General features: G+C 41.2%; 1 protein-coding gene across 1 annotated transcript in view; it reads left to right on the top strand.

Annotated features, from left to right (window-relative positions):
* nrg3a (neuregulin 3a) overlaps window positions 1-21,064 on the top strand; it is a 343,671-nt gene that overhangs the window by 191,569 nt on the left and 131,038 nt on the right. Inside the window, exon 2 of the mRNA XM_073481462.1 lies at window positions 11,558-11,687. Coding sequence (XP_073337563.1) covers window positions 11,558-11,687 — 130 coding nt within the window. The remainder of the gene's footprint in view (window positions 1-11,557; window positions 11,688-21,064) is intronic.

The following is a 21,064-nucleotide window of genomic DNA, read 5'->3' as shown; positions in this document are numbered from 1 at the left end:
ACTGTCTCGTTTGCCGAGACCAAGATTTTGACGGTTTGGAGGGACATCTCTAGCCTAATCTGTGGTGACAAAAACAGGTATTTTAAGACAACACGTGATCTTTTTCTAATCCTAGCCATGTGTTTTTTGTGCCTACCTAACCAGAGCATAAGCTTGACTCAAAGGGACCTCATAGGGTTACAGTTACTGATGAAGTGGAAGCATTAACTAACATTGATTAAACACTCTAAATCTACTTCTTTTCCTTCTGTGTTTGCATGTTGAATACAACTTTTTATTCCCCTAGTTTATGAGCTGCACATACACACAGACGTCATGAGAAGATCAATAATTGGATTTTCTGTAGATGCCTGCCTAAGAAGTTCCAACGCTTTCCAAAATACAACTTGATTGAGGATCCCATTAAATCGCCCTGTGAGTGTCAAGTAAGAATCCGATGTGGTTTCAGACTGTATGAATATTGTGAGACTCCAGCAGTGTTTCTTGGCTTTTAAAGTCAGTATTTCAAGATCCCAAATGGTTCTTTAGGAGATATCAGTTTGATGAATGGAGGAATTTAAAGGTGGGAGTGAAAATATTTCGCCTCCGTCTTCCTCATTACTTTGTGCTGTTGCTGTGGAAGTAAGGTTACATTTATGCATTGAGTGCTTTTACTTAACAGAAGAGCTATGAATGATCAGGAACATACAGATGTAGAAATGTTTGGTCTCTGCATTTCTCAAAGGCCTATTGGAAGAACTGTGCAACCAAATAGTCAGAATACATGTTGGTAATGTACATTTCGGCAAACTACTGATATGTTGAAACTTTACACTTCTTTGTGTTGCAATGTGACTTGCTAACATTGGATTTACCTGGATTTTGCCAGATATTTGAATATATTTTTGTGAAGGAGTGCAGACTGAACCCAAGTAATTTGTTGACTTGGGAAGAGAAGGCAGTGACTGCAGGAGGGAAGCAAGAACAAACAGGGATAATTACAGCCGTATCCATTAAGTGCCCACGTTATTACTGCAGGTAATTATTTCTCTAATGGTATATGGGCGAGCCAAATTAGTAGACTGCATGACAGAACTCGAGTTTCATGCAGGAAGTCACAGACTTTGTTTTCTGAAGATTGGGGCTTGTACATTTCTAACTTGTGCTACAGCTGAATACTAAAAGTTTAATAAAGAAAGTAGTTTGAGTATGATTGGTAGCCGGCACAGCTGCAACACACAGGAGAGGAAGAAGTGAAAAAAAGATCCAGGATAATGCAGAACACAGTACTGTGTGATTTTAAAAGTGCCTTCCTCTGCAAAATCAAGTAATGCTGAAAGTCACTTGACCTGAATACAATCACATTGATCCAATCCGGTGTGAGGCTCCTCTGTCTCCTTTACTCACTAGCAGTGTGTAATTATCATTACCCCAATATGTAAGATTATTGACACAAAGCCAAGCCACAAAATGTAACATAGAAGACCAAGAACAAGGTAAAGAAACTAACCTTTAGTTACCATAAGTCGGACATTGGATGGGCTGCAGTATTCAGAAACCGGCAGTATTTTCATCAGCACTGTACTGCAGAAGTACAGGTAGTGGCAGAATGAGTATTTTGTTGCAGGAGCAGTAAATGGTGGTTAAAATTTTAGCAGGACAGGGAATATTAGTATGAGCAGCAGCAGCGACAGCCACATTCACATTCACATTAGCAGCCAGTTTGTGATTATAATCTCCAGTGTCAGAATGGAGCCTGCAGGGATACAAAGCCAATCCAGCGAGAGTGTGCTGGAGCTATCACCTGGAGAGTAATGAATTTCTCCACTATAGAGCCAGATGGCCAGGGGATGGGACGAGGCCTGATACTTTGCGCTATTTATTTGACGAACCCAGGAGGTGTCCCGCAATACGATCTGAGCAGAGAACAGGAAGTGTGGAGCACTTTATGGGCCAGGCTGGGCTGACTGACACACTGACAGATTAGCGGTGGTGGCGGGCCTATCTGCACCGAGCAGGTGCGCTTTAAACGAGCCACTGGAGTGTGTTTATGTGTGTGTTGGTGTCTGTGGGTGTCCGAGGCAGAGAGAGAGAGAGAGAGAGAGAGAGAGAGCAGGAGAGAACAGGTTGTATCAGATTTCCATGATTAGCCCGTTGTTGACCGCAGAGCTATCTTGACACACTGACATTTAGTTTTTGTTTGGCCGTACAGTCGGAGCACAGAGGCCTGTTCACACACGTCTCTCTGTGCCATGCCACACCGGGCCAAGTATCTGCAATGCAGTGGCTGCCATTGCTTAGCTCCGCTGCCTCTGTGCAACACCCCTGAGTCCACACAGACAGATTGAAATGCACACGCATACAGATGCCCACATGCATATCCACACACATAAATGCGAGAAAAAATACACACACACACACACGAATTGGATTGAATCGGACAGCTGCTGCACCTTTGCTTAAAGGCTGGATCGTTCCCGTAAATCCCATCTCCTCTCTCTCATCTTCTCTCCCTAACCCTCCCAACCTCGCCTCCCTCTTTGCTTTTCTTTTCTCGCCTACTCATCCCTCGCTCTATTGACCAGCTTGGCCACACTGTCTGTCTCCCATTGATCTGAATATAGAGTTGGATGGGAGAGACACGTCTCCCGGCATGGTGTACGAGCGGAGACATGTTTCTAAAAGTGGATGGGCAGACGGCCTCCCTGCAAGTTGGATCATTTTTTTTTCCATCTCACGACTTCTCTTCTCTTCTTCAGAACCTGTACAGCTCAATTTTGATAAAATGTTCATGGTCCAAACCTTGCAGCTACTGGACAATTCCTTAAATTCTTAAATGTTCAAGCTTTTCATATATTTTGTGTTTGGCCGCCACACAAACGCGTGAAATTCAGTCAAAAGAATCTGCTAGTGAAATGTTCCAAGTGATTTTTAGACAGACAACACATCACAGACTCATTCTCTTATCTCAAAAGAGCCTTTGTATCTATGAAGGTGATTTGGTAGATATTTATTGGACAGCTGTATAAGAGTGGGGATGAGAGAGAGAGAGAGGAGAGGTGTGCTGTTATCTTTATTGGATCATGCTGTGCAATAATGATATCCTCACACCAGTATAGCCACCATGTGTCTGACACTGCAGCTACACAGGATAGTCCACGAAATGTGCTGTGGCTTGTCTGAGAGAGGCGAGAAATAGAATTTGGGAATTAGGATGAATGACAGTGTGACAGAAAGTCAGATAATAAGCCATTTGTGTGTGTGCGAGTGTGTGTGCGAGTGTGTGTAGCGAGGTCATTTCTGCAATGTGAGGATATTTTGGGCCATCCTCATTACTTCAAAGCACTCTTGGAAGGTTAAGACTTTAATCTTAAGGTAGGAATTCCCTGCACGACCGCATGACTAAAACTAGTAAAAAACACTCAAAACACGTACTAAAATGCAGACATTCAAGATAAATGTCATTGCACTGAATTAAAGATATCGTATGTAACATTTCTGCATTGAAGTGTCTAAAAACAACTAGATTATTTGTATGTTTCTTGTTGTGTTTTGGATTTATACCGAACGCTTCCAACAATGTTCAATCCCAGAGAAATCATTAATTTACTTAAGGTAACGCTGCTTTTCACTTCGTTTTCAACTCCTAGGAGGCAGATAGAGCGTGAGGAAGGAAGTCAGTGAACGTGAATAAGACTTTACAACATTACCTCGTCCATGGATGCCTGAGTCACGTAGATAGATTCTCTTCCCCAGTGGCGATTGTTAACAATGACGCCACCGACCTCCATGTTCCCACAGTACTTATGTCTCCTTTTGATTTGATTGAGGGACCCATAGCTGCTAAAAATTCCATGCTGTGCTTTTAAAAGACAAACCGAATGAAGTTACAAAATAGAGATTATAATTGAATTCTGAAGACATGGATTCCTCTGCTTCTTTTCACGATAGCAAAAAGCTTCACGGGGAGGGAGCTGCGTACACCGAGGTTCACACTATTACTGCCTCCTCATCACAAGCTCCTCTGCTGAGGAGGTGCCTGTGAAGTGTGTTCGCCATCTATCTTACCAACGCAACACGGATGCATCTAACAGTAAACCTACATACAAAGTCTGTCCTTTTTAAATAAGGCTCACTCAACTTATTTTTTTCTATTTCATAGATGTATTGATATGAGTGCAAGAATATAAGACAGGCTCTTCTGCATGTAGCCTAACATTTGTTTAGTTTTTTGTTTCAATAAAGAAATCTCATGAACTGAATCGAACCTTATGGCAGCAGTATTCTGGCCCCAGTTTTGGCGGTCATGCCTTAGATGTACAATGTACTATAGATACAGAAGCTAGTAGGATGTATGCAAGTGTTGCATCCATAGACATCTGCACATGTGCTTCAGTTTGTTGATGGGGAAGGATGAAGAGGTACCCTTGTTTACACAGCAAGGAAATTGCTAGGGACCCTGCTGTTGGTGGGCTGCAGACAGACAAATAGACATAAAAAGACACTGGAGCAGTAAGTGGTGGCAAAAATAAGAAGGGCAGAATGGGATGAAAAAGAGATGGACCAGCGGAGAAGGAATATGTGTTTTTCTGACCTTTGTTTACTGAGGGATTGTATGCTGAGTATGCCTGGGGTGTGTTCGAAAAGTCTTTTTTGATTATGAAGGCTCGAAACTGAGTGAACTGACCCAGAAGTATCTAACTGGCAGCCTTGATAAAAGCTTGTAGAATTCTTTAAATGCTAAGGAAAGACGCTTCAGGGTTTGCTTTCCTATCTCTGTTCTCTGAGGAAACACAGCATCATCCTTCATGAAAGCAGATATAACTCTATTAAATTCTTCGCTTCGTCAGAAAGCACTCGGGTGTTCCCCAACCAACTCAGTTCTATCCCTCCAATGAATGCTGCTTTTTTATGTTTGATAACATGTGTTGTTGGTTTAAAATGTATTCAGAAATAGCAGAAATCTCTCATGACTTCACACAGGATTAAAAGCAAGTGGAAAAATACGATAATATATACGAGAATATAAAGACAATAGAGATCACGCAGGTGTGAGAGAGTGCACATTGTGACCATTTTCTGAGGTTGGTTGGCTACATTTGTCCGAAAGTCCATGAGCGTTGATTGATGATACAAGACATAGTTTAGACTATCTTCTTACAGTCACATGAGTTTACTGTAGAAAGGACTGCGCTGGCCTTGTTTCACAGCACCATGCCATGTGACGCTTTGAGCACAGCTGCACAGGGGTTGATTGGGTTTAGGAAAAGAAAAAAGGTTGTGGTTTGGGTTAATATTAGTACATTACTTACTGTATGTGACTTAACTTGAACTAGAACCAGTCCCACAATTGGGTTTTCTTTCATATATTCATTTGGCAGAAATACACCAAAAAAGTTGAAATGTCTGGATAAAATTGCCATTATAAGGGGCAACTTAAATCTGCCTGATCTTATCAGACAGTTATCAAAGACCCATACCAGTGAATTTCATGCCTCACTCCATTAAAGGCCCATACAGCATCAGCATACTTGTAATCTTATGAGGACACAGGGAGATATGTCACCTCCAATAATTTCATATAGCTCATTTGTCTCCCTCGATTAACTCCATCAAGTATCCATGACAGTAGCAGCCCTCCTTAAGCAGTCTGAAAGAGAGCAGCTGCACAGCAGACCAGGAAGTTAATCAGAGAGAAACGTTCACTCCATGAAGATGGAGTTAATAGCTAGTTAAAGTCCTCTATCTACATCTGCTGTCATGTGAGGTCAGCTGTTTCATATGATGCACTGAAAGGTAGAATGGACGTTGAAATGTAGGCAATTTAATTGGACAACCGCACAAGAAAAACTTGCTGTGTAGCCAATAAAGCATCAGGATGTCTTCCAGGGCTTTAGCGTGCTACATCCTGTGGCCAGAAGGGAGTACCCTTGTGTACCTTTGATGTAGGACTGTTTGTCTGTTTGTGCGAGGCCCCTTAGCGCCAATGAATCGAAAGCTTGATGTTACAGCATATGTGCTATTTACTTTGAGGTTTCGAGGAGGCCCTTTCTTGTTTCATCATGACAGTAACCCTGTGCACACACAAAGTGAGGTCCATAGGGGCGCGTGTTGTGTGGATGAATCTGACTGGCCTGAGGCACCTATATTTTTTTTGTAATTCTTCTTTTTTTTTACTTGAATCCCTTTCAAATATTATATGCATTATATCATACACGTTTTGTCTTCTGACTCACTGTTTGTGTTGATTCATATACTGTTTGTGTTAAATGGCTGATGTTTTTCACTGGGTGGGATACGTGTGTCATGTTCGAGGCAGCTCTGCCACCTTCATCTGGGTTAAATGGCTCTCTCCTCTTTTTGTGTACTGCTACCTGACTACACCACTGCTTACATCGCTAAACATCTACCACCTCATGCACGCTACAATTCTTCTTTTTACACCAGAAAACACCATTTCCCCTTCTTGCTTGTATTGTATATAATTTCTTCTCTTGTACCTGTGCCTCTGATCTTTATTCCTGCTCTGAGAGCCAATCAATAAACAGTCAGGCTTGGTGTAGCCTGCCAGAGACCTTTGCAATCAGTTAGCATAGCTGCCTGGCTTGCTAGCACACTGGCTGGCTCGTTTCTTGTTGGTCTGCCACCGCAGAGGAATATCATCCGTGAAGGACGCCATTATAGGCTAGCCCATGGGACTGCCATGCTTTCACCTCCTCAAACGCATCTGTGTATAAGTGTACACACATGCACTTGGAGGAAAGAGTGGAGGGAAGAAAAGTGACTAAGAGTCTGAGAGAAAGAAGATGTGAAATGTGTGATTATCATACAAATGCTGTAACGTTTTCCTCAATGCATTCAGCCATGTAGGCAATTTAACCTCTGACTTTTGTATCAGTGCAACATGTTTACCACATCTGCATGTTTCATCAATTCTTGCAGAATCAGTGTTTTCTCGGTAATTGTTAGTTTTGATAAAATATGACGTGAATTATGCTTCGGCACGTTTTGCTGAACCGGCCCTGATTCATTTAGAAAAAAAAACTGCAATGCCAGCAAAGAAAAGCTTTGCGTTTTCTCTTTGTAGACACTATGTTTTGGCTAGACTGCAAAATAAATTAACATTTTGCAGGACAACTGCAATATTTCCCTGCACTGAGCATCCTTAAACATGCATTTAATCAAATTCTCTGTGAAAAAGCATGGGGAAAGGTTAGTTTTAGAAAGCAAGAAATAAAATGTTCTTTGGTTTGTGGCTCACTTTAAGCTCAGTAAACAGTAATTGGGAAATGGGGCTGGAATATGGAAATCTGCACAAATATCTGTGAAAATATCTCATCAGAAATCCATTTAGTTACTCATGCAAACTTAGTGAGTTCAATTGAACATAGTGTTTAGTTTTTGCATGTCTTCCATAGTGGATCAGAGGTAAATGAGTGTGTGTTGAGGGGATACTGCAACCATGAGCTAATATTCTGGATTCCTCTCCTAGATCATTTTTGAAGGAAAATATTTGACTTGCTTAATAGAGTATTTGCTGACTGTGGTTAGCCAAACTCTGGGCTCAGAGGGAAAAGGAAGACATATTGCTTGTGTCTGCCAAGAAACCCCTGACAGTGACTGGCATCTTATAGGGGCGGTCTTCAAACAAGAATTAGTAAGGTTTTCAGGTTTGATTACAGAAAAAGTAAATATGGTGCTGCCAAACACTACCAAACCTTAACCAAGTGTTTTAAACCTAAAAACACATTTGACACAGGATTGTCTGTCCTGCTCTCCTCCAAAAGATATTTGTTGATGAGAATTTGCAGTATAAACACCTATTTTCCAGCAGACAGGCGGGGTTGTCATGTCTTCGAATTTGAATTGGTGAATGCTCAAATTTAGCCCGTATTTTCCCCCGCTGATCCAGATTTACAGAACGGAAGAACAATAATTAAATCATGAATACTGCATCACCTGCACCCACAAGTGATTGGATTCATCTCGGTGTTGATCTCCTTTGCATATTCAGCTCTTTGAGAGTCTTCTAAAGACATCGCTGATAGAGGTTCAGTAAGGGCTCTGATTGATGTTGTTTTTTATTAAATTATAAAGTCTTACATAAATAACTGCTACCGTTTTCTCCACTACAACCAAACGGTGCCATGATGCAAACATGGAAATCAACAGATTCCTTATTCCCTCCTCATTTTCTTCCAGTAGGCTTAGAGAGGGAGTCAAATGAAGGAAAAGAGATGTTGAAGCGGGGGGGTTGTGTTATCCAGCGCCCAATGGTTTATTGATCTTTGCGGTGCCTCTCCCTCGTTCTCTCTTCACAGCAGGGTGGAGTAAATTGCACTGTTTTCTTCTGCAGTGATTGACGTCTGCCTTCTGTGAGCAATGTTTTCAAACTTGCACTGATATTTTCAGCAGACTGAAATGATTTTTTCCGTCTACTCTGGCATTCTCTCCTAAATGACACAATTCTTTGAGTGCGTACCGCGTCTGAGCTGACAGGTGACGAGTGTTAAGCTAAACAACCTACAGTGCATTGTGACAACTCTGTCAACAGAAAACAAAGGGAGAGGACGACAAATGGCGTCTCTGTCACTTATCGCCGGGACTAACGAAACAGCTCAGCCCAGTCCAAGCATGAAATCATGTCTGGAGGGAAATCCTTTCCTGTTTGAAGAATTCTAGTAGTGTTGCAGAGCAAATGCTAAGAGAGACACAGCAGTGCTTTGTGATTCTAGGCTTTGTTTCTGAGAGTCAGTGTGTGCAGAAAGTGTGGCGCTGTAAGCCAAAGGAATCATGTCATGACATACCAAATGGCATTGTTATATTATGAATTCCCTCTCACCCTATTATGAGTTTTCTTCCTCTTTATCTTTTCTAGCTGACAGCTGCACTTAGGGAGAGAATCCATTCTTCAAAATTAATTTAATCTCATTATGTCCTCATGAATCCATGTCAACTGCAAAGGAAAGCTTTAAAGTATTTGATTTGAGGTGCCGGTTGATGGTTGCATCGCTGCATGGATCCATGTTCATGCTGTAATTTTGTCATGCTAGGCTGACTTTATAATTCTCATCAAGTGAGTGCTTAATATGTACTTACATATCTACTTAAATGAAATCAAGTGATAATATGAGTTGTCAAATTCAACACACTTGCCAGAAAATTATGATTATGTAAAAATGCTCATGGCATAGTTAAGGTTAGGGAGAGTTCACAGTTAAAAACAACATTAATTGTTGTTCCATAACAGGTTAACAGTCATATGACACCTGGATGCACAACACATCCATCCCCAGCGCACTCGTCTTTATATCCTGTCACTGGTTGTTACAGTGTGTTGAAAACAAGACAGCTTTTTCTCATGGAAATTACAAATTGCCACTTTCACACAGTTGTAAACAAGTTTTGCAACAATAAGGATTCTGACACCAGAACGATGGTGAAAATTGTCTGGAGGGAGCACTGACAGCGTGACACGCAGACCACACTCCCTGCCCTGTCACTCACCAGCTCCACTGCACATGTAACCCCACAGAGGGAAAAAAACAAGGTCAGCAGTCAAGAATTCAGTGAAAATAAATGTTAATGTATTTCATTTTATATAAAACCTGCACCTTTGTCTGCACCGCCATCAAGCTTCTATAGGGTTAATATAATCCTGGAAGCAGGTTAGAGCTTCACTGTCAGGCTCAATGTCACCTTAATGAAAATAAACCCTCTCAGTCTCGAGGCAGTTGACCTTCAGCCCTGCCTGTCGAAGAGCAGCCCCCGCAGCCAGAAAGACAAGCTTGCAATGCAATGAATTTTGGATTAATTGAATATTTTAGACCATTTTTGCACCAGTTGCAAACAGATTTTAGCTTAAATTCTGATATATAATAAACCTTTAGCTTGAATCAAAGGTTCACCTTGTTTTCTCACAGTGTTTAGTCTCAAAGTTGACTTTTGTGCAGTTGCATTACATAAATAAAAATTTAAAGTGAAAGTATTTCTATGCAGATCTAAACGACAGGCTGGTAAAATCAGTGGTGTTTCCCTGTAATATGCTACGGAAGTTGTCATTTTAGATATACAGATTTGGAGCATTGATTCCTGAATTGTTGATGAATATCTTTTTTAAACAAGCTACAACAAGATCCTCTTCATTTCCAACCTGTTGACGCCCTCATCTAATAAAATCACATCTAACTGCTGACTCAATTCAACTTCTTCCCCACTCACAGGGAAACTAGTCCCCATACAGCCAATTACCAAGAGTTATTAAAGTTCCCTGGAGCTCTATCACCACACAGCATCTCATAATTTCACCCAGCCACCCCCCCCCCACATACACCTCATCCTGCTGATTAAGGGATCTGATGCCATACTGAAATAAGTCACCTTACATCACCCAGTCACCCCCACCCCAAATACTGCTAAATATGCTTATTATTAATGTCTTATTATGTGGTGATTGAGAAATCTTCACTTCGTCTTGATGTATCTTCCACACACCATTAAAGGACACGCCAAGGCAGTAATCAGTATACTAGTGGTAATAACAGCTTCCTGTGAGTACAACATGATTTCCAATCACTGAAGCATGCAGTTCTGTCTCATCACTGTTCATTCAGCCACGTTAACAAACATGGCTGAGCTTCTGCTGATGAGAGCCTTCAGCAGACACAGTTTCCATTTGTAAGCACAAAGGAGACAGTCAGCAGTCCGGTGTGGTATTAATAAGAACATCAACTGTGCTGCAGATCTGATTTCTCCGCACGTCTAAAAGCCGTGCCCCGACCGACTGCGTCTCAGCCTTTCAAAACACTGCTGATGGATGACTGCCCATGAACCCTCTGAAATCTCTGCATTTTCATTTATCTTTTCTGTTCTACAAATTATCCCGAACGAGCACAAATACGCCCAGAATGCCATTAATTGCACCATGGCTTCACGGTTTTTAAGATCGGGTCAATGTAGCATTTCCATATTTCCTCTTAAGCAACTGGTGCTTCACTTATTAATTTCAATGATAAGATCATCCATTAAGGCGCGCTGAGCAGATTCCCTCACAAGTGCACGCTGTCCACAATCAGCCATGCATGTTGTGATAAATCGCTGGGAGAAGTCAAGCTCTCCAACAGCATGAGTGTGACCACAGTGTATTAATCACAGCAGGACAGATTATTACCCATCCTCCATCCATCTTATGCTGGTGACACCGCAGGGTCTAAACAAACAGTAGTGTGTTTGGTATTGTCCACAACAAGCAGTATGTTATGATGCAGTGGCACGCACTCGTTATGGATCCCTGGATGGTGAGAGAGTAGCCTCTGCTGGGAAACTGACTTGCTGTACCTATTTCTTTTTTTTCAGCTGCAATTTAGGATGATATGATGATTTATTTGCAGAATTGTACTGAAGAAAGAGACTAATGAAGTTTGAGGAGAAACGGGCTGCCAGACGACAGCGAGATGAATAAACACTGTCACTGAGCCCAATTGTTAGAGAGCGAATGCATTCATGGAAAAAAATACATATTTGTTTCTTTTTGTTTGTTTTTTTATGACTAACAAGAGTTTCTTTGTTTGTCCTGCAGCGTCTCCAACTGTCCCTCCGCTGCACTCGGAGCATTTCAAACCCTGTCACGAGAAGGACCTGGCCTACTGCCTGAATGGTGGCGAATGCTTTGTCATCGAGACGCTTAGTGGGCCACACAAGCACTGCAAGTAAGTGACTGACTGACCGGCTGTTATTATTCAAATGCCTCCTCTTCCTCTTCCCTGCCCCTTCCTTCTTTTCTTCTTTCTAAGATAACACTCAGGTGTTGCTGAGAGTAGTTTATTCTGGAGCTTCGAGACATTGTTGGACACTTTGACTGAATGTTGTTTGAGTCGGATTATTCAGTCAGAAAACATGTTTCAAAACAGTATAAATTTAATGATCTGACTGATGATGTGTGTGATTTTTGCCGTGCGGTCGGACAGAAGGTTGCTGTATAGGATGCACACCATCTATGGCGGTTATCTATTATTTCTGAAGAAGGGCCAAGAAGAATACAATATGATTTTATAGTTGGTTTCTTTCTATTTTTAGTCATGGGATGTGTATTAGTATGTGGGGTCATGTATATTTTATGTAACAATTACTTTGCTTCACTTAGCTCATGTTCTTAACTGTTAGGATTTCAATGGTGACCTGAAGTCGTGGCAAAAAAAACATTGCATTTAATGTTTTGAAACTTGAATAATCTCAGCCAATAATCTGTATGTCCAACCAGTCAAAAAGATACATACATTTTACATCTTTTGCTACTGCTACGCTCTCCTAGCCTTGTTAGAAGCAGAATGTTTTGGTACATTAACGCTTGTTTTGAACATACGTCATACTGAACACAGCAGATACATTATTTTACCATGACTCTGTGTCATTGAAAAAATCCATAGTAACTGCTGTGAATTATTAATAAACTTATCAGAGCCATGTCTCAAGCGCACACTTTGAGTGGTCAATACTAAAGGATTTACTGTGTGAAGTACTTCTTTCATTTGCTCTGGTAGATATCTGAAGGAGCTGCCCCTTATGAAAATACTCCTTGATGTACTGGATGGATAGATTTTCTGTAGCTGGATCTCTGCGCAGCTGTATATTGTAACACACGGGTATCGCCATCTTTTGTGTCTGTGTGTGTGTGCATGCATGCATTGGTATTGCCATCTTATGTGTGTAAGTGCCTTAGTTGTCCCAGATTTGAGAGTAGAGCTCATGGGCACTTAGCCCGTTCTAATGTGGGCCCTTTACTAATTAAGTCCCAGAACAACTTCTTCCAAAGTCTAACCGCAGGACTTCCACCCGACCTGTTTTTCAAAGAGCCTGTTTTGCCTCCTATGGGGTACGAGCACATATTCGTATGTGTGCACAATTGTGTGTGTGTAGGCTTGCGAATGCAATGATGCGTGTGCATGTAAACACACATTACATCGTAATGTATACACATGCATGAACCTGAAGTGGTTCAACATGAACAATGTGCACAGGCCGGCACAACCTTATTTTAGGAACCTTTCAGGTGTATAAGGTCCTTAAAATACACCCAGACTTGGATGGCGCTGTTGTAGGTGCATGTTGTTCACTCATTATCATCGTTCAGTTGCATTCCGACATTGTATTGATACAAAGCTGGTTGAAAAATCCGCTAAGTGTTACATGATATTGTTTACGTGACATTTAAGAAATCAGGGCTGGTTGCTGAAGTGAATGCACTGAAATAATTCCCCACTTTAGTCAGTCTGCTGAAGCTTGCAGTATATTATGCACTTCCTAATCCAGTCCACAACGTAACCATCTTTGATTTTTTTGTTTTTATGTAAAAAAAAGCCATGATAGTTAAAAGAGAAAATGGAAGCAGAGTAAAAAGGCAGGAAACAGAGAGAGAAAGAGAGCAGGAGAGAAAGACTTAGGTGTAGGCGTACAAGCAGTCGGACATGGGGAGGGCTGCTGTCCTCCCTCATGCTCGCCTCCGTTGCTATGACAGCATAATCTGTGGACAAGCGTAGCTGTTAAAGAGCAAAGGTTTACAATGTACACTGGGATGGCCTTGAGCACACTGTCTGTGCATGTAAATGTTTGTGTTGAGATGCAGAAGAGAGAAAATTATGCAGTGAGTTGATCTATACTGCTTAGTCATGTAGCGATGAGCTTTCTGAAGGAAAGATCAAACAATATGGCGTCCACTTGATCTGAACATCAGCCGGTCAGATAATTCAGTAAAACATATTTGTACTTTGCTGAAAAAAGTAATATTTACAGTTTTGAAGATGCATTTATACCTCAGCACTTCTGAATTAAACACTGGCAATGATTAAGAAATCAAACCGTGTGTATAAATACTTCCTGCTTGGATGTGTTTTCTGAGGGAGGCTCGTAAGTGACTCAAGACAGAAAGTGAATGCTGTATTACTAAAATTCACCATGAAAGAAAAAAAAGATGATACATTGCTCCTCAATTGACATGCTGTGAGAGATTAATTTATCCTCATCTACAAAAGAATGACAAATTTCACCCAGGGCACAGGATCAATGTGTAATCTGATTCAATTTGTGTTTACAACAAATTGAGACAAATCAGGTTGTAATAGCGAGATCAATTGGGACATTTAATGGGGATGAATCAGGCCGGTTTTGTGGCATTATTTGTCACAGAATTAATCATTTTTATTTGCCAGACGAAACTTGATCCTTTTTGCAATGATTTTCTCCAAAGAATCATAACTCAAGCATCAAGTGCCACTCCCAACCAGTTGTAAAATAAGCGCCGATTGTCCCCCAGAGCACTGTTTAGTGCTGTCAGTGTGCGATGGTTGTGTTTGTCAACCCACAGGGACGGATGCGGAGAGGGGAGGGATTCAAGCGTGAGTCATGAGGCCTGCTCATTCTCTCTCTCGCACTCAGAGACACAACGACATGCAGACACACACACTCACACAGACACACACTGCTCGGGGCAACATGTTCAGGCATTCAATCATTAGTGCTCAGCTAACCAGTAAATTAGTCAGTACACTAAGATAATATTTTCAGAACATGGCAAGAGGCCAAGGCATTCAGTAAAAAGAAGTATGTGATGTTGAATTTGATTAACTTATTTCTCAGCTTAGCAGGATTTTCCCAAAAAGAACAAAAACTCTAATTATAGTATTAGTGTAAATGACTGGTTCGAATACCGTCTATTTAAATATCTTTCCTTCCCTTTGTCTATATACTCTTACTCTCTCCCATTCTCTCTTTACTTGAATATTCTAGGTTTTTTGGTGGCTCTTGAATAACAAATCCTAATTTTCTGAGTCACTGTGTTGAGCCAAAGAAACTGGGGATTTAGCTCTACCTCTTTTTTTTTCTGTCCACTGTTTATTTATTCTGTCTTTGGAGGTGTGATGGATTCAATTTCTGCTGTGTTTATAATTTATTTCCTCCTGCTGGTGTGACCGGGCAGAAAGGGTCTCCCTCAGTCTCGTTAGCAACAAGGGCTAGCTAAGTCCATCTCATTGCCCCCTGTCGAGAGGCTATTCCAGAGCAATAGAAAGGCAATCTCACCTGGCAGGTGGAGGTATCGAGGTTTTGGGAGAGATCCCTGTAAAGCCCCAACCAGTGAGACCAGGGTCTGACACAGAGGAGAAGAAACACAGACACACAAACTTGGCACATTTTGTGCGCTGGAAGCTCAGATGTTGGCCCAGACTTTGATGCAGGTTGCAGAGCTGAACTCTCACCAACCGAGGAGCTTTTTCAGGAAGAAATTGTAAAATCCACCCGTCGCTCCAGCGCAAATATTTACTAAAAACTCAAGTTATGAAGGAAGAATGTCTGCTATAAGGCGCAATGTGAGTAATGTATGTGCACCTTGTCATTTCACACAGATCTTGAATAGAATCAGTTAGCAGTATATGACTCAAGGATAACTGTTCAACATATGATACATTTCAATGTAAGAAATATGCATTCTGTTCTTCGCCTCTTGCTGAATAAGTTTGCTTCAAAAGATTGAGAGCTTCTACCAAGGCTTCAAAATGAAAAGCTCTGCTATCGTCATGCACGCCCATTGTGCGCCTCGCCAGTCTCCTGCTATTTATGCCTTTTCTTCTTCTTTTACATCATCCACCTACAGTATTCCATCACTTCATTCCACCTACAAATATAACACTTTAGAAAAAATATTGTCTCCTGGCTTGGCTGTTATGAAAGAGATGAAATGACTTTAACATACCCTATTCTAGCAGTCAGCATCCGGTGTCATTAGTGTCGACTCTGAAAGATCCTCAGGAGGTTAGGGATTTTCTGTTTGTTTTTTTTTTAGACTTCCATATTATGTTTTTGTCTACATCTTACCTTCCATAAGCAAGTTACATGCATTTATGATAAAATTATCCAGGAGGTAATACTTTATTTTATTTACTGACCATGTAGATGTGTCCAAAACAGCTCAGAGAATAGATTTTTGAATCATAACAGAGGCCATTGAAGGAAAAGTGACATAGTTCATCCATTGAACATAAACAATTGACTTGTCCTGGCAGCAACAATTGCCTGTTAGCCCAGAGAGCGAAACTACGTGGGTTTCCTTGACCAATCAATGCAGCAGAACGTGATGGCAAAATTATATTCACCACGGAAACTATTTTTAGCCACCGGCTGCTGTCTAGGTCTTTTGAGGGTTAAATAGCGAGAAAAACACAAACAACCTCAACAAAACTCAAATCATTAGCTGTGACATCTTCTCATTCCACTGCCACCCAGATAATTTCTGTGACAAGCACGTGTGTGAATGAAGGTCGGTTAGAGGACTTATAGAAACAGATTTATTTTTTTATTTTTTTTAACCGCAAAGCAACTCCAGAAAAAGGAGAGATTTTTAGAGGAGCTTAACAAAGTTGAAGAACGCATCACAAGCAAAAAAGGATCCAGTTTATCAAAAACAAAATAAGAATGAATTATAAGTCTGAAGAACTAAACATCGGAACCTCAAAAAGATGTTAAGAAGCATATAATTTGTGAAGAATTCTCTACATGAGAACAATTGTTCCTGTTGGCAGAAGGTAAAGAACAAGCCAGGAGGGGGAACGTTGTTCAGCAGACAAACGACTTCTTTCTGGCATGTAATCCTCCTTCCCTCACCCACAATCCCCATCATCCCCCTTCTTGTCTCTCTGGACTCCATCCTTTCCTTTCCTGGGTGACCTCAGGCTTTTCCAAAGCATTCAGCCACGGACCGGTGCCACCGGATTGACTTGGGCCTCATAGGTGTAGAGAGCGGCTGCTCAGTGGAATACATAACATTACCTTCCCCTCTTACACACATACACACACACTGGCAAGCCAATTAACAAGAAGCATGCATGAAATTGAAAACATAGCAGCAATAACACACATCTAAGCTGCCAGTAAACAAGGAGATAAAAAAAAAGGACAGGCACCTGAGAGGCATCTGGGGGTGAAAGACTGAGTCCTAGTGCTGTATAATGTATCATTAATAAAGTGTCTAGCTGAAATTTGCTGAATTTAAAGAGCAGATCCGTCCTTGTTCTCATTAGTTTTTTTTAAATTGGACACTCCCACACTGAAGTCTGTTGACAGTGGAGGCATGAACAGAGACCAAAGAGTTAGCTTGGCAGGCGTGAGCTTGGGAGGAGGAAGATGATGCTTGTTAATTACCATTAAACCTTAATTTAGAGGCATAATATACATGATATGTTGGTTACTGTTTATTAGAATACTGTTAGAAGTTGGCACCTTCTCCCCCAGATCAACGAGGGAGACGGAGAGAGACAGAGCGGTAGTGGTCGAGTGAGATATACGGTGAATGAGGAGAGGGAGCAGCGAGAGTGCGGACAAAGCAATGAATCAGAAAAATAAGATCCCTCTTTGCCAGATTTTGTGTGAATTCAGCCGAAGCATATGCTTCATCCTGTTCACTCTGTGAGGCCACCGGCCAGCCCTGTGTCTGTGTGTGTGTGTGTTCAGCCACGCCATGTTCAAACTGACTCTGTAGTTCTTAAGTCACATAGGAGAGGCACAGTAGGCGGGCTAAGGGGGGTTATTTGTAGCAACATCATCATGCAGAGACCTATCACGACATGAAGGAAAATAGCATTTTGACTCTAAATCATACATACTTATCATACTGACCAAAATTTGGATTTTAAGTGCGTAAGGAAAACTACAGGGAAGCTACAGAGCAATATAAAAACCTCAAAAACACCAAGTATAATGTTTCTGCTAATTTAAAGGTTAAAGTTAGTTCTTCAATTATCTGCAATAATGGGCGGATAGAAAATCGTCATACGTGCCCCTTCATGAACGCTCGCACAACGATCCCCTGCCCTCTCGTGATATTGATACAATACTACACAGCAGTGCCGTTTAATGTGCCCACGGGGAGGGTCCTGTGGTCTTTTGTAGTCATGTGCTGACTCTGAGGAGTAACGTGAGGTATAACCACTGGTTTGGTGCTAAACACGTCAAATAAGCAGGACTATAAAGTCTCCGTGAGCGAGTTACTACAGTCACACTGTCTGAGTGTATTTGGTCCATTAAATGCAGTCTTCATTTGATGGTGTTATGAAGGTCAGTCTCACATCATCTTATTTATTGATGTATTATTTTAAGCTTATTAATATCTGTTTGTTTATCTGCTAGGAACGCCAACCTCTTTTATCCTCTAGCGCAAAACATGTTTCTGTGACGTGCTGTTTGAGCTGCTTCTAACCGACCTCCCTGTCTTTTTAATAAGCAATCCATGTCTAAAAGCTTGTACTATTCAACCAAACTTTAACCTTGACATGTTTCGACTTCATATTACCAAATCAGTGCATGTAATAAAAAATACAATAAAATGTTCATATGAAATTGGAATGCAGTCACAACGTTGAGGCTAAAACTATAAACCAAACTAAGAAATAAACATGAGTTGTTTTCCCTTGGTGAGAATAAAATGTATATTGACGCATGCATCAACGGACATAAAAGCACACGTGAGAGTCTGCAACCTCGAAAGACCCCTGACATCAGAATAATAAGTGTAACAAGAGTCAAGGAATATATGCAGGGGTCATTGCATTTTGTGCGATACTGTTCCTGACAGCAGGGATTTACCTTGACAGGAGAAAGCCTCTGGGATAAAGGCGTGTCAAAGGCGTGCTCACTGTATATGCTGAAGTGCATGTTTGTGTGTGAGTGTGTGCTCCTGTGAACAGAGCTGTATAAAGGTGTATTGTCACTGCAGGATGAAAACATGTGATCTACTCCTGCCTACATTCAGAAAACCATCTGGTTGCTGTTTAAATGGAAAACACCACTCAATCTCTCTCTTTCTTCCGTTTTTTTTCCTTCTCACCCCGCCCCCCCTCCCTCGCTCAGTTTTCTCTCTCCTCATCTCTTCGCTCGGTCTTTCTCTCTCAACCCTCATCGCCATCTGTGCGATAATAATGGCACACCAGTGGGAGTTCGACTGGTGTCTCTCTGACAGTAATAAACAAGGATGATGCCGTGGCATGCTTTTCGAGGTGGGAGAAAATTAAACAGATAAGAGACCGCATATTGTGGCTAGAACGCGGTGTTTTAGGCGAGTGAATCCTCCAAGATGCCAAGAGGAGCACTCAGCGTGACTGAGAACGGAAAACACAAGCTGGGAGGGAGCCAAGATGGGAGGGAGACTAAAATAAACCAGGAAACACATAACGAACATGTTTTGTTCGAGTGTGAGCGATGGTGGCCAAACGTCAGTACGTCTCTTTGTGCTGATTTACTTCGCACACAATCACGGCATAATGATCTCTTGTCAGCTCAATCAGAATGTTAATGGGGTCAGTACAGTGTAGAGGAATCCACCAATCAACCTCATTGTTTTATATTCTCTTAAAAGGATATTGTGTTTTAATTGCTTACCAAATCAAGATACATTTATGCATTAACAATGTATCCAATGACTTCCCAAACCTACAGAGAATCGTCACAGAATTAGGCACTTCACAGAGCTTTCACCCTCTTTTAGCCCAGTTTTTTTGTTTTTACAGCACATTCACTGTTTTGGTTAATCTCATTAAACTGCAGCAAGCAGCTGTTTTCAGCAAACAAGTTCAAATAAACCTACTAAACGCTACCCGCCTGTAACCACATGTCAGAGAGACAACAGCCCTGTTTGCATGGGACGAGTATTACATGGGGACCTCTGGTAGTTTGGAATACTTGCAGAGAATGCAGGTGATCTTAATCCCATGCAAAATGTCTATAATTTGTAAAGTAATAATCCCACCACATATTACCTACAGCTCGTTCTTACTCCCAACGCGTCAAATACAGCAGCCTGCTTTAATGCTGTAGTTAGCCCTCCAGCATCACTTCTTGAAGCGTCCCTCTAGTGCAGAGGAATACAGATGGAGCAAAGTCCAAGTTAGGGGATGGCTGTGGTGGTTGGATGGGTTCTACACTGGCCTTTCCCTCCTGAGACCGGAGTTCATGTCCCATTTATGACACAATTTCAAGAGGGATTTGCTTTTAAGTTATGTTGCGTACGTAAATGACAAGTTAATGTATGTTAATGACAAGTTAAGGCACATAAATTACATTACTGTAAGCCACGAGAATTAACATAGTTATTTCAACCCAAAGTATGATTTTTCTAAACCTAACCAAATAGTTTTGGTGCCTTAACCCAACCAAACCCCAACCATTTGACAATGTTAATGACTGATGTTGAGTCAGCTGTATTTTGAAGGTGTAAATGAATGCAGCATATAACATATTGTTGACCAGGGTGCCCTTGACATCCAAAACTGACATATTTTGAGGTTGTTGCCCAAGCTGCTGTATTTGACGAGTTGGAAGTGAGCTTGATTGATTACCTCCCATATTTTGCAAATGCAGATCAGCATGCAGATCAGCATGTTGGTGATTTGGGGTTGTATTCCTTTTCAAACATCTGTTTTCTGTCGTCAGACAACTGAACAAGTGAGGAATTTGATCATTCTCATTACATGTTTAACAGCAGTCAACAGCTGTGCTGTGAGATTGGATACATATTGACTTTAGAGAGTGATGACAGAAAAGGTTAGGAGCAACCAAAGGCTGATATATTCATGTACAGCCTCAAAGCATCTTTTTCCTTTAAATGCTAGTAACGCATGCATAACGTGGGGAAATCAACTCTATACTAGTCGCTTTGCTTATCCTGTGTAAATACCAAACACAAATGTAGGGAGACAAGTTTTAAATCTCATTAGTAATACTGGTAATAAGCTGGTGATTGAAGTCCCATGCAGAAAAGGGCTAAGGCAGGCTAGTTGGTGAAGTACGGCAAAGACAGTTCCACTTATTTATTTCAAGTGTTGACAGAAACCAAACCAGAAGTGAGCCCTCGACAGATGGAGAAAAAACTTCAGCGCTAGTCTTGCTATTTTCTGCTGTGTTAAAGTGAATGCTTACTGAACCAGGTTGAAAATAAAAAAAATAGCAATAATTAATGATTGTAGGTTTAAATTTGTGATTGGTCTGAAACAAATGTCACAAATTTGAGCTTTAATGAACTTTTTTCAACATGTCAGAGTAGCTGTAG

This window comes from Pagrus major, chromosome 15, assembly GCF_040436345.1.
Source record: "Pagrus major chromosome 15, Pma_NU_1.0".
NCBI classification, from domain to species: Eukaryota; Metazoa; Chordata; class Actinopteri; order Spariformes; family Sparidae; genus Pagrus; species Pagrus major.
This window is presented reverse-complemented; position numbering and strand designations above follow the sequence as displayed.